Here is a 13,984-nt window from a genome sequence, read left to right as displayed (position 1 = left end):
TGGAGTGTTCATGGTTTTATATAGAACCATTTTCTTTACTAAAGAACCCTTGAAGAATCTTTTTTAAGTGTGATTTTTTCCATAATTGGCCTTTAGAGGGCGAACTTGCACCATTTGTTGAAGCCCAGTTCCAATACAGTCTACTGGTTTAGTTTCATCTGTCACAGAAAATGTTCCAGTACACACACAAAGACAAACAGGTGTTCTCAGTGTAGAACAGTTCCACAGAACCAGCCCGTATACTTTACTGTAACGGAGGACCAGTTTCAGACGGCTGACTCTGAAGGTGCTCAGTGGTTTGTGATATTAAATTGTTGTATTTAGTGCATTCCTGGGAAAAAAATGGACCCCAAATGGCAAAACATTAAGCTTTTAATGGCCTGAACATCAAATCATTGAACAGTTAGCTGCAGTCAGTCAGTGTGGGAGAGATCTTTTTCTTTAAGTGCTGTAGTTTAGTGTGTGAATGTTCAAACAGTCTTTTACAGAAAGAGGAGTCAGTATTGATCCACTCAGCACTGACGGCTTCACACAGCTGAGAAACACTGCTGAGCTGGTTTGAGTTTAATGTGAGACCAAATATTATTCACTGCAGGGTTTAAATCTGTAAATTTAAATTCATTAAATTTACAACTCTGGAAACTTTATTTATTTTCCTCCCTCTTTGTTTGCAGCTCCACTTGATCTCGTAGCATATATACAGTTAGAGATGTTGAGTCCGAACAGCAGTTCTGTTTTTTTATCTTTGAGCCAAACGTTTCTGCTGCTGATCAGCTGTTTTCACTCATGTCCGCTCATAATTAGATAATATTGTTACTGTCTCACACTTTACTGGGCAACAATCATTCCATCACAACTAAGCTGTTCACATTTAAACAATAGTTTATATTTAATTCTGTAGATGGTTCTACATCTACACTACATGTCCAAAAGTTTGTGGACAAGCCTTTTTATTAGGGAATTCAGCTGCATTAAGGTCATTCACTGCATTTGAAGGAAAAAAATAACCTAAACATTCAGTTTGTTTTGGTTTGTGGAGCTCGGTGCAACACGCAGGGGTGGATTTAGTGATTTTGTGGTTCTAGGTAAAAGAGAGGACCGGCCCAGATGGTGCTTCTGTCGATACATCATATATCTCATATTTTTAGATGGTTGTAAAAATATAACTACGTCAACATTTTTTTTACGTGTTTTAAGAAATTTTATTAAAGTACTTCACTATATTGGCACATACACTGTGTGGCCAAAAGTTTGTGGACAGCTGCTCTTTCAATGCTTCTTCCAAAATCCAGAGTGTTATAAAGAGTTTACCTCCTGAGCTGCAGTAATAGCCTCTACTCCCCTAGGAAGGCTTTACACTAAATTTCGGATTATTTTTGTGAGGATTTGATTGCATTCAACCACAAGAGCATTAATGAGGTCAGGTAGTGATGTTGGATGATTAGTTCTGGATCACAAACGCCTCTCCAACTCCAATCCCGTTCTCTTGGTCAGCTTTTCTATGGAGATTAAACAATGAGTAACTATTCAACTCTGGAGCTGTTCACTAACGTTAACACTCGCATTGTTCGGACTGAAACAGTGAAGTTAGCTTTAAGACTGAATTGCCTTGTTCTCATCTGCCTGTCTTTAGGTAGGTGTGCCATCATATAACAACATGGAGTAATCCATTATTACCGTGATGGGGGGTTAAAGGTGGAGCTGCATTGAAATGACTGAAAAGAATCACTACAGTCACAAATTACAACTATATATATATATATATGGATTTAAAAAAAAATACATCAATATATACAGCATATCTAATTTATGTGATCATGTGGGCCCCAGGCAACTGCCTGTCTTTGCCTAGTGCGAAGACCATCCCCGACAACACAGTCATTAAAAATGTTAGACAATATATTTTATATAAAAAAATACTTTAGTTAGACAATATATTTTAACTTGTTAACCCTCTGGGGTCCACATTGTATCTGTGTCTGTATCTTTGTGATGATCCAGCTCAGAAATCCAGTTCAAACACTTCCTGAATCTGTAGAGTCGCCCTTTCCATTCCATCTTATCACGAGATCATACGAGACTCACATCCGGAGTTATGAGCCTATGAAGAGGGGCTGAGATACACGTCATCTGCCTCTCACCGTGTGGAACTGGTGGATTGGTGTGTCCGTCTACATTCTGTGTGAAACTGACCGATGGACACTCAGGAAATCACTAAGGACTGACCATCACGCCGGAAACCCTTCATTCTTCATTCAGTCCACATCGGAGACTCATGTGAAATGGCATGCAGAGAGTTTACAGCTGCTGAAGCTGCTGCAGTGGTTTTGGAAAGTAGAGGATCATGATATATGAAGAGCCTTTAAAGGAGAGTTTAAGAGGAGATGAACAAGTCGAGGACACGTCCTCAGAGCCCAGAGGGGTAAATAACGCTGTAGACATGTACAGCAGTCTAATCCCACAGTGACAATAGAAGTTATGCAACAGCAGCTGTGACCTGAGAAATATGCACACAGTGACATTCAGGGTATTTTCTGTGGGCAGATTTGCTGGTTTGTTGTTGGTGCATTAGTGCTGATATCTGGGCTGTGATTCATAAGACACTGTAATCACTGAACCTGGTGTAGCTGCTGTCACCTTTACTAGAGTCAGCATGTAGAGATAAACCATAAAACCTCCACATGTTTGGATCTGTTGATCAGTGTGAGCTGATCAGAGACTGTAGAGCCTCATGCAGTATCACAGTCAGTACTTTGGCAAGATTTTTTTTAAAGATGCAGGTTTTGGGGATGTTTTGTTTGAATGAACTGTAAGTAGTTGTTCTACAGTGTTAGTGTTCAGTTGTAGGTCCTGCAGTATTTTAACACGTCTGTCATTGTTTGCAGTGTGGAATCCAGAAATGTTTTATTAATATTCAGTGTGAAGTTTTATTTTATATTTATGTTCAATTATGAACGACCTGAAGTCCAGAATTTCTTTAATGGTATTTTAAATCCAATTTTACATGATTTTGCAAATGAAAAATATGCATGAATTATATTTTGTCTGATCAATAATCAACAGTAATGTCTGAACAAATTGAATAATATAATTATTTTAAATGAATTAAAACATACCAGTTGTTTACATTTTATGATGAATGGAATCATGTTACACTGTCAAATTTATATATATTATTATAATTATATAGATATATACATATATACACCCTCATTCTGGCAGCATACATGTTAAAACATTACAATTAGCTAAATAGCTGACAAATAAACAAACATTTGAGTTTGCTGCCCTTTAAAGATGGTACCATGTGTGTTGTGTGTGTGTGTGTTGTGTGTGTGCATATATATATATGCACACACACACACACGCACACACACACACACACACACACACACATACATAGATATATATATATAATCTATATATATAAGAGATGTTTTAGGTTTTCATTTGTAGCTGAGCTGTGAGTGTTGTGTACAAAAAGATTAAATCTTGCCTGATTTTGACCCTGTAAACACCTCTGTGTTCCTCTATTCTAGGTTCTCCCATGCATTCCCTGCCCTCAGTACAGTAGCAGAGGAGTCTGACCCAGAGAGTCCAGAGGAAAGTGCTTCTGGATCAGATACAGACATGAGTTCCGGAGTTGGTGTCCTGAGCACCACTTTAACTCTGAAGCCTAAAGGCTCTCAGGAGGGCAGAGATGATGGCAAAAGGGTTCACAAAGTGTCCCTGGTCAGCAGCAGCAGCTCCACCAATGGCTCGGCCCATTATATGAATGAAAACAGACTGACGGATATAAACGGTTCCAGCCATGAGTCGGGCAGGGTCTTGAGTCGGTATGAGGAGTTTGGGTCCATTCGAGAAGAATCCAAACCCTCTACTGTAGACACATCTCATTCTGACCTCTCAGGTAACACATACCTGTATTCCTCCCTGTCTAGCTCCAGCAGTGAGCCAACACGGTACTCCTCCCATTCCTACTCCTTTTCCTCTGACGCTCCGCCCTCATCCGTTTCCGTGGACACCACCGGTAGCCTTGGCAACAGTAGCTGGCGGAATTTGAGGAGCGAAGTCCAGGAGAGCAGTGAGAACGAGGTAAGTGGGAGGAGGTGGGAGGAGCTTTCTGCGCCTGCAGGAGCGAGGGAGGTGGAAAGAGAGGGAGGAATAACAAACACAGGCTCAGACTCGCTCACCCAGCAGTCGGACGACTTCTTCTCCGGCGTCTTCAAGGCCACCCGGGTGGAGCTGCCGTCCTCCCCGACAGACGCCGTCCCCGACCCTGGCCCGGACCCCTCCATGCCCGCCTCCCCCCATGACATGGAGACCCTGCTGGACACCCTGAAGAGCATGGGGCCACCTGTCCGTCACCGATCCATCCGCAACTCTTCCAGCCAGCCTTTCTCTTCACTTCCCCCCATTGTAGAAGATGCTCATAGCCTTTCTTCAGCTCTCCTCTCCAGCCCCACCTCTCCTGTGCCTAAAGAGACCCTCAGCAGCCTCCCTCCAGACCTGGGCCTCAACTGGAACTCCATGAAGGACATGCGCTCCCCACTGACCATGATGAAGGAGCAACAGGGTTCAGAGCTGCTCACCAGGAACGTCATCCTGCCTTCACGAGCTTCGGCCATCAGCAGCATCGTCATGCGCAAGAGCTCCCTTCCTGACCTTAATCTGGAGAATGGAACTCAAGTTGACGGAGGCGGCCTCTTCGGGACGTCCCGCCTGGACCACAGCCTGATCTTCTCCAGCTATCGTTCAGAGACAGAGGAGAATGGAAAAGCATTGGGCCATCGCTCTCTCTTCAGAACAGCTTCCCTGCCTGAGGTCAACTCTGGCCTCGACCGCCTCAGCATGCCCCCCATAGCCACTGACCCTCTAGGATCTGGGACATCCCGACTGGAGCGCCTTTCCTTCCTCACTTCTCCTCCAGGGTCCCTCACAGGGCTGAGCGAGCCGTCCCGTATAAGCATGTCCCCTTCGTTCCTCAACAGCTCCACCATAGAAAGCCCGACCTTGAACAGCACGCACCCCCGCAGTCTGGAGCTCTACCACAGCCTCTCGCCAGAATCGCCCATCAAACATCCCACTCGCGCCGAGGGGTCGTCCGCAGGGTCGCCTGTCTTTAACGATGTCATGCGAGGGTTTGGGGCTGGCCAGGAGCCGGGCCCAGAGAGAAACCTCGCGGCCAAGTACAGAGCCTTCCCTGATGCATATGTGAGTACAGCTTTATTTATATACCGTGCTTTAGAACTGGGGGGGGGGCGTTCTAGATCCATAAAGGACTTCTTTAAAGTTTTAATAGTAGCCACTTCCGCAGGCCCCCTAGTGGCCTGACAGTGAGAAATGAAGAGGGAAAGGAGAAAAACTATTCACACCTCTCCACAAAAACACTTTAAACAGAATAAAAACACTTTTATAAATGCTGATCTGCTTGTTCACCTATGAAGACCAGAATCATTTTGTAGTGAGTTGGGCGATATATTTTATCATTAACGTGATAAATTACAATGCCTTTCTTAGCGTATCTTAGATATTGATGATACTTAAAGAACACCGACCAACTGAATGTATCATTAAAGAGAGTTAAGTCCTGTTTAATTTTTTTTTTGTTTAAGTTTTTGATATTTTTTAAATGCGACTCTACTGGGGCTTTTTCAGTCATCAAACTTCAGAAAAACTAAACATTGTGATGCATATCTTCATGTATGATGATATGTTTTTACCATATCACCCATGCACATTTCCATCAACATATATTGTATCAGAAAAAACACACAGACTTCCAAAACAGGCGAAATTATATGTATTTATAAAAAAGGTTAATATTGTATAAGAAAATACGACAACTAAAGGTGCTAAATAGCACTAAACTCAAACTCCATTACTGAAAACAAAAATAAAAAAATCAACAAAAGCAGATTGTTTGTCTTTCCTCTCTGCATCCTTTCTCTTAAACTGAAAAACAGACAGTTCAGACGTCAGAGCAGCAGCTGTAATGTCACTCTCAGAGAAGAAAGTTCTGGACTTTCCAGCTTTCACAAAACAAAGTGCTCCAGTGATACACGGAGCTCAGGAGTGAAAGGCTGGGGGGAACAACGCCTCAGAGAGAAGGGCTCACAATGGAGGCTGGAGGAACAGTATCCATTACCTCCGTCCACATGCAATATTCACGTTTCCTCCTGTTTCCTGAAGCTGAGCAGTTTGTCTGCCTGTACTCGCGCTGAACCTGTCTGCTATAAATAGCTCCAACCAAACTAATCAGACCTTTTAACAACAGATTCTCCCTAAAGCCCGTCCTCCATCGTGCAGCAGCGTGATATTTAATGCTTGTTTTGATTCAGTTAGTCACATATTGTCTAACCTGAGGGTTCCTTCCCGAGGAGAGTTACAGCTGAGAGTTGTTTTGGCTTCATGCTGTGACGCTGTATTTGTTGCCAAGGATATAATGGATATAATTCCTTATTAATTAGTATGTAGCACAAACTAATGTAAGGCAAAATGTTTAATGTAGTTAAACAGGGGCTTTTAGTCATTTTATTGTGTCCCGAAAGCAACGTCATCTACAAATTCTGACAGCAGTCAGTCAGATGTTTCTCCAGATTCTCCTTGAAGACTGTTTTTTTTTTATTCTGTCCCAATTCTGTACAAAAAAGGTCAAACAGAACTAAAGAGTGATAAACTGAAAGTTAAGAATATTGTGAGAGCGCCCCCTGCTGTTTATCAGAGCATCGCCGCTCCCCAGTTTCAGTCATCATTTCCCAAACGCTTTAGCCGAGCGCGCTAACATTACTCCTCCTAATAAACAGACACACGTTCAGCTCCGTCTCCTCATTATTCACCACCATCACTGTAATATTTCATCATCAACATTAACACACGAAGGTGATCAGAGGGGCGGTGGAGATCGAGTCTGCAGCGTCTGAGATCTTTAAAACGCAGAGTTAGAAAAGAAAATCATCTCACAGTGAAAGCAGCGTTTTACAGTAGAGATAAATGGAGCTCATTATGCTGGTAGTGAACTATGCTGCTGACACAGCTGCCTAAAAACCATAGAAACGGACCTTAAACAGAAGTGAGGACCCTGTTGGGGTTCATCCTAAAGTTAGGACAGGATTTAGGAGGTTTATGATGAGATTAGGAAGTTAGGAACTGTTATTCTGAACTAGATAAGTCCGAAATTCAGTGCGTACTGAAGTTACACAGAGACCAAACAGATCAGATTTAGGAGGTTAAGAAGGTTCTGTAATACGGGCTGCAGTATCGTGGCTGCTGTATAACTGCAGGCCGCCGTTAAATGCACACAGGTGTAAATCATCATTGATTAGCTGATCGTTCACACAGCCCCTCAAACCCGACCACAAACCTCCTTTTATTTCATGATCTCTTAGGCTGAATGAAAAACGGCCTACACGCTTAAAAATTATGGTTCTTCAAGGGTTCTTGAGTAAAGAAAATGGTTCTATGTAGCACCTTGAACACTCAAAGAACCCTTTGCCTGATAAAAGAGTTCTCTGCATGGTGAGATCATCATCCTCAGATTGATAGAGAATGTGCTGAATATGGTTCTGTTTGAAAATAGTTCTATATGGCACCAAAAAGGGATCTTTTATTGTTGCAATGTCAAGCTTGTATACAATAGAAGAACCATTTTTGGTGCTTTATAGACCTCTTTTCAAAACAGTTCTGTACAGAACCATCTACAGCACATTCTCTATCAGTCTGACGAATGATTTCACCATGCAAAGAACTCTTTTATCATGCAAAGGGTTCTTTGAGTGTTCATGGTTCTTTATAGAACCATTTTCTTCACTAAAGACCCCTGGCAGAGCTATCATTTCTAAGTGTGAAAGTAGTGCAGTACGTAGGTCTTAAAATAAAGACTCCAGCAGTCAAACAGTGCATAATATCTCTAACAAAGAGATTCAGCTACGTGTGCCTGCAGGATATACTGTGCTCTGTTTTTGTGTAGAAATCCAAATTTCATAACTCACATAGTGGGAATGTAGGGAATAAGGGGCCATTTGGGACTCAGCCGTAGTGTTTAAGGCTTCTAAAAACATTGCGCAGTGAATTTCTTGCCCTCCTTGTAATAAAACACAACGTATAGCAGCTACTAAGCCTCTCGACAACTGTGTAACGTCATATCCAGGTCTGAGTGCGGGTCTGAGAGTGCGGGTCTGAGAGTGCGCGTCTGAGTGCGGGTCTGAGTGCGGGTCTGAGAGTGCGGGTCTGAGTGCGGGTCTGAGAGCGCGGGTCTGAGAGCGCGGGTCTGAGTGCGCGGGTCTGAGAGTGCGGTGCTGAGAGTGCGGGTCTGAGTGCGCGGGTCTGAGTGCGGGTCTGAGAGTGCGGTGCTGAGAGTGCGGGTCTGAGAGTGCGGTGCTGAGAGTGCGGGTCTGAGAGTGCGGTGCTGCGGTTCTGTAATTATTTCCCCCTGTGAGTTATTTTCCTCTCTGCCTGCTGTTTTAGTACAGAGCATTTTCCTGATGAGAGAAAGTCAGACTCTGAGTCTTCTGCGCTGAATCAACATTATATTCTGGTTCTTAGGTTGGAAAGCTTGTCTGGTTTAAACAACCAGAGGTGTTACTAGGATGCCATCTTTGGTGGGCATTTGAATTACTTGGGTGGGCAACAACAGCGATGTTGCTTTTCCTAAATAGGGAATGTAAACAACACCATAGTTTAACGGGCGGTGGGCAAAAGGAATATAATTACAGTGTCTGATTTTTGTAGGGGGGTCCAGGAACATGAAAAAAAAAAAATCAATTAAACTCTGTAAAATTCTGACTTTGTGAGATTTTATGATGAGCAGTGAGCATTTGTATGAGTTAGTGAGTGGATTTTAGTTTAGCAGCTACAAACCGGTTTACATTTACGGCATTTGGCAGAGGCTTTTATCCAGAGCGACTTACAATTTTACATTTTACACAGGTGGGTGAAGGCAGTGTTAGGAGTCTTGCCCACGGACTCTTATTGGTATAGTGTAGGGTGTTTACCCACGTGGGGATTGAGCCCCAGTCTACAGTGTAGAAGGCAGAGGGATTACCCACTACACTATGCCAACCACCAGTACAGACACTTCACCATGTCTGTACTGCTTATGTGAAGAAGTGCCTGATTTGGCGGTAAAATAAGGCACACTCACACCTTCAAAACAGCCAATAGGAAAGCAGAACATTTTAGATGAGCAATAACAAAGTTATCTATGACCAAAAAAAAAAACTGTCAACACTCAAAAAATAGCTAAACCAGTGTTTTTTTCAGAGTTTTCTTTTGGATGGGCAGATGATTCCTCTGGGTGGGCAAGGCTTATCTCTGGGTAGCCAATGCCCACCCCAGCCCACCTATAGACACACCACGGCAAACACTACTGAGCTGTATTAGATTAATTGTCCTTGTGCCGGACGGCTACAGCTCACCCCTCAGTCTGTAACGATGAAATAAATGGGGTCAGTTCTAGCACTTGCACTCTCACTGCATCTTCCTGAGTGGCTCATAAACAGTAGGTGTTTGAAACAGCGTTGAGGTTTTCGTCTGCGGCAGAGATGTTTGTAAAGATTGTTAACGTCGCTCAGATCACTTTTAAATTATTAAGCAAAAACCTAAATGTGCTCCTCTGCACAGTCACATCAGAACGCAGGTAAGAACTGGACCGTCCTGCTTTAGCTATGACCTTCCCTCTGCATTCCTTGAGGTCAAACCACCTATTGGTCATGCTCGGACATGTGTTTGGTTTGTGTGCTGGAATGTTTTACTTCTGTTTTTTTATTAGTTAGTTTTATGACTAAAACAGACATGAATGCTGCATTTTTAGTGTGTGCAACGTTAGCAGAGCTCTGCAGCGTTTGGATTTCATCTGAAACCCTGGTGAATGAGCAGCTCTGTAAAATACTCTTATCGTCTGGGTGTGGTCAGCTCGAGGCCTGATGTAAATAACTTCCTATCGCAGCACTCAAAGGAGAGCTGGAGCGGCACGAAGGTGAAAAAAATGAATACTGCCATCTTCACAATACGCGATAAAACATTCCAAAGACTCAAACCACCTCCAGCTCTTCATTAAGGTGGCGCAGGCTTGTAGATGTGGTTTAGGACTCAGTGTGACTCACTGAGAGAGAAACTTGAGAAACTAAACTTCACTGAGACTGCAGGAGAACACTTTAGACAAACAGCTGCTGTGAGAATATTCATTCTTTCTGTTTTTAAACATATACAGTGCTGTGAACAGGTCTGAGGCACCTAAGCACAAGATTTAGAGCCATTTATGTGGGCAGTGAGTGAGTTTGTACTTGTAAAATCACCACATATCATTAGAATGAATACAGATAAACAGACATACAGTCAGAAGTGAAGTACAAGAATCAGTGCTTTGAGATAGTAGTTGATGTCTTGTGAGCTAGTTTGAAGAAAAAAGTTCAGTTCCAGATTTTTCCTTCAGCTTCACATGGATTTTTGAGAGGGTCAAGAGAATTTGTGGGGATGTATGTACAGAAAAGATTTGGGTGCCTATTGACTTGTAGTGTTTGTTAGCAATGTTAGCCTCTTAGCTATAGTGAAACTGCTAGCTTTATTGTGGTTTTGTGGTTTTATTTACATGTTAGAGTCACAGGCTGGCATTCACTCACAGGCAGTGGCAGGTTTACATGCAGGCTGCTTTAGTGTGAGCAGTAAATACAAACTATTTTGATCCGGTTTTGTAGGTGCAGGTCAACCGTTTGCATGTTATAAAAAGAGCACACTGCTGGACCCTTATGCACCCTTTGGTCAGATTGTTTTGCTGTCCCTCACATCGTCAGTCTCCGAGCATCGAAAAGCCAGAACACCGTCATCATAAAGTCATAATGTGATTTCCTGAGCATACTGTGGCGTACTTAAAGAACAGCAGCTGCATGTTTCATTACAAAGAGAGCAGAATTAATCCTGTTTAACTGGATTTAGTTCAGCGCCGTGAGTGAAGCGGCTTTACTTCTGAGGATCTTTGGTCTGTTCCAGCTTATCAAACCTCATTAACACTAAATGTTGTGATACATATTGTGCCTCAAGATATCATGAGATTGTATTATATTGTCGGTGGCAAAAAACAAGTCTCTCCAAAATTGTAACTTTACAGGAGAACAATAAAATGGTGTAGAACGATAAAATATTTATATAATATATATATATATATATATATATATATATATATATATATATATATATATATATATATATATGCAGTTTGAGTGGGTTCAGAGAAGTTTTGGGGATGTATTTACAGAAAAGATTTGGGTGACTATTGACTTGTAGTGTTTCCGATCACCCAGCTCCACAGCCAGCTGTCTTGTATGCGATGTTGTACAGTATGAAAGTGATAAATGTCTCTCGGATTGCCACAAAAACACTTAGTGAGCAGTGAGATCAGCTTTTCATGGGTTATCTATCGATAGTATCAGTCAGTTTTGCCAGCATGTGTGTGCGTTTCTGCTCCTGTGGAATTTCTGTTAACTGTTGTTTTTGAACACTTGCCCAGAGAGAGAGAGAGAGAGAGAGAGAGAGAGAGAGACAGCGAGAGAGAGAGAGAGAGAAAGAGAGAGTGAGAGACAGATAGAGATAGAGATAGAGAGAGAGAGAGAGAGGGGGGGGGAGTGAGAGACAGAGAGAGAAAGAAAGAGAGAGAGAGAGAGAGAGAGAGAGATAGCGAGAGAGAGAGAGAGCGCGAGAGAGAGATGTGTTGTTTTTTTCCTCCTCCTCGTCTCTAATGAGGCTTGATGGTTTAGCGAGGCAGGCTGTGTTGAGTCCTGCTCAGACACACCCAGCCGTTAGCGCGGGACACGCGTCGCTGTGCTGACAGAAACAGTCGTGTTGTACCTGTAACGTCTCTGAGGTGCTGCTGTCCTGCGCCAGTGCTCACCTGTACTGGTGCTGGATGGGTGACACATGTGCTCCCAAACTCTGTTCTCCTCAGCCCTTCAGTATGGTTCATTAAAGAACGCTCTACAGGGTTCCTGGGGTCAGGGTTAGGGTCATACAGGGAACAGTGAGGAGCCGATGTTTCAGTAAGAGCGCTCACCTTTGGCTAGGCTAGCATTTATCAGCTAATATGAGAACTAAGCAAACTTTGTAATGCAAAGTGAGTGACTGCCTCATCTGGTGAAGCACTGCGCTTATTTTACACTACCTTAGTGAATGCGGCTTGAGTGGGTCGAGAGACGTTTTGGGGGTGTAATGAATGCGGCTTAAGTGGGTCGAGAGACGTTTTGGGGGTGTAATGAATGCGGCTTGAGTGGGTCGAGAGACGTTTTGGGGGTGTATTTACAGAAAAGATTTGGGTGACTATTGACTTCGTGTTTGTTAGCAATGTTAGCCTCATAGCTATAGGAGCTGTGAAAAACTGCTAGCTTTATTCTGGTTTTAGTGATTTTACTCAATGGATCAGATTACATGAATCTCAGTCTGGTCTTAGGAATTATAGGCATCCTTGCTAAAAATGCCAGCATGATATCTCACCATTAGATTAGGTTTCACAGTAATATTAAACTAATAAACAATGAAAACAATCATATTTTCGCTCATCTTTGTTGGCGGCGCCTGTAACCGATGGATGAGGCTGTGTGTGCAGCTTGTTTGGTGTCTGTATGTGTGTATAAGCACATGCGCTCCTTCAAGAACACTGAGCGATATGTCTTTGCACGCTCGCTGATCCACAGCCAAGCTGGAGAACCAACACAATTATGATTTGCCAGCCAAGTGTCTATATTTGCTGAGGGCATGTTCTTAATCCCAACGCCCATCAGAACACAGATCACATGATGCGCCGTTTACCTTCTGCTCTGCCTCAGAGCCTCTGATACGGACGCTGTGCAGGAATTCGACTGTGATAAATCTTTATGACAGGCAAGCATGTTGTTCAGAACTGTGGAGCATCACATCTCCTGGAGCGCCTGTGTAGACTACACTCTACCTGCTTAACAGTAGAGCAATACGTTTGTTCAAATAATTAGCTCATCTAATTCAGTAACATGTTCATTGTTTGTGCTGTAGTACAGTCATTGCTCTATCTTGCTGCTTCATGGCCCAGATGTGAAATATGATATCATAGTGAACAGAAAATGAGACCAAAATCACAAAAATGTGCACAATGTGTCTCTGTAGAGGATCAACAACAGGAATCAACAACATAAACTTTTCCATTTGACTCTATATTATATATGACCTAATGGCCTTAATGAGCTACCTTACTGACCTTAATGAGCTACCTTAATGACCTTAATGAGCTACCTTAAATGACCTTAATGAGCTACCTTACTGACCTTAATGAGCTACCTTAATGACCTTAATGAGCTACCTTAAATGAGCTACCTTAATGACCTTAATGAGCTACCTTAATGACCTTAATGAGCTACCTTAATGACCTTAATGAGCTACCTTAAATGACCTTAATGAGCTACCTTACTGACCTTAATGAGCTACCTTAATGAGCTACCTTAATGAACTACCTTAATGAGCTACCTTAATGACCTTAATGAGCTACCTTACTGACCTTAATGAGCTACCTTAATGAGCTACCTTAATGAACTACCTTAATGAGCTACCTTAATGAACTACCTTAATGAGCTACCTTAATGACCTTAATGAGCTACCTTACTGACCTTAATGAGCTACCTTAATGAGCTACCTTAATGACCTTAATGAGCTACCTTAAATGACCTTAATGAGCTACCTTAATGAACTACCTTAATGAGCTACCTTAATGACCTTAATGAGCTACCTTAAATGACCTTAATGAGCTACCTTAATGAGCTACCTTAATGACCTTAATGAGCTACCTTAATGACCTTAATGAGCTACCTTAATGAGCTACCCTAAATGACCTTAAAGAGCTACCTTAAATGACCTTAATGAGCTACCTTAATGACCTTAATAGACTACCTTAATGACCTTAATAGACAACCTTAATGACCTTAATGAACTACCTTAATGACCTTAATAGACTACCTTAATGACCTTAATG

The 13,984-nt window shown here is 42.5% G+C and overlaps 1 protein-coding gene across 1 annotated transcript in view; it reads left to right on the top strand.

Moving 5' to 3' along the window:
* crybg2 (crystallin beta-gamma domain containing 2) overlaps nt 1–13,984 on the top strand; it is a 72,581-nt gene that overhangs the window by 30,058 nt on the left and 28,539 nt on the right. The window contains exon 4 of the mRNA XM_036590440.1: nt 3,540–5,214. Coding sequence (XP_036446333.1) covers nt 3,540–5,214 — 1,675 coding nt within the window. The remainder of the gene's footprint in view (nt 1–3,539; nt 5,215–13,984) is intronic.

Source organism: Colossoma macropomum, unplaced genomic scaffold, assembly GCF_904425465.1.
Source record: "Colossoma macropomum unplaced genomic scaffold, Colossoma_macropomum, whole genome shotgun sequence".
NCBI classification, from domain to species: Eukaryota; Metazoa; Chordata; class Actinopteri; order Characiformes; family Serrasalmidae; genus Colossoma; species Colossoma macropomum.
The sequence above is the reverse complement of the archived record's forward strand: the minus strand, read 5'-3'. Positions and strand labels throughout refer to the sequence as shown.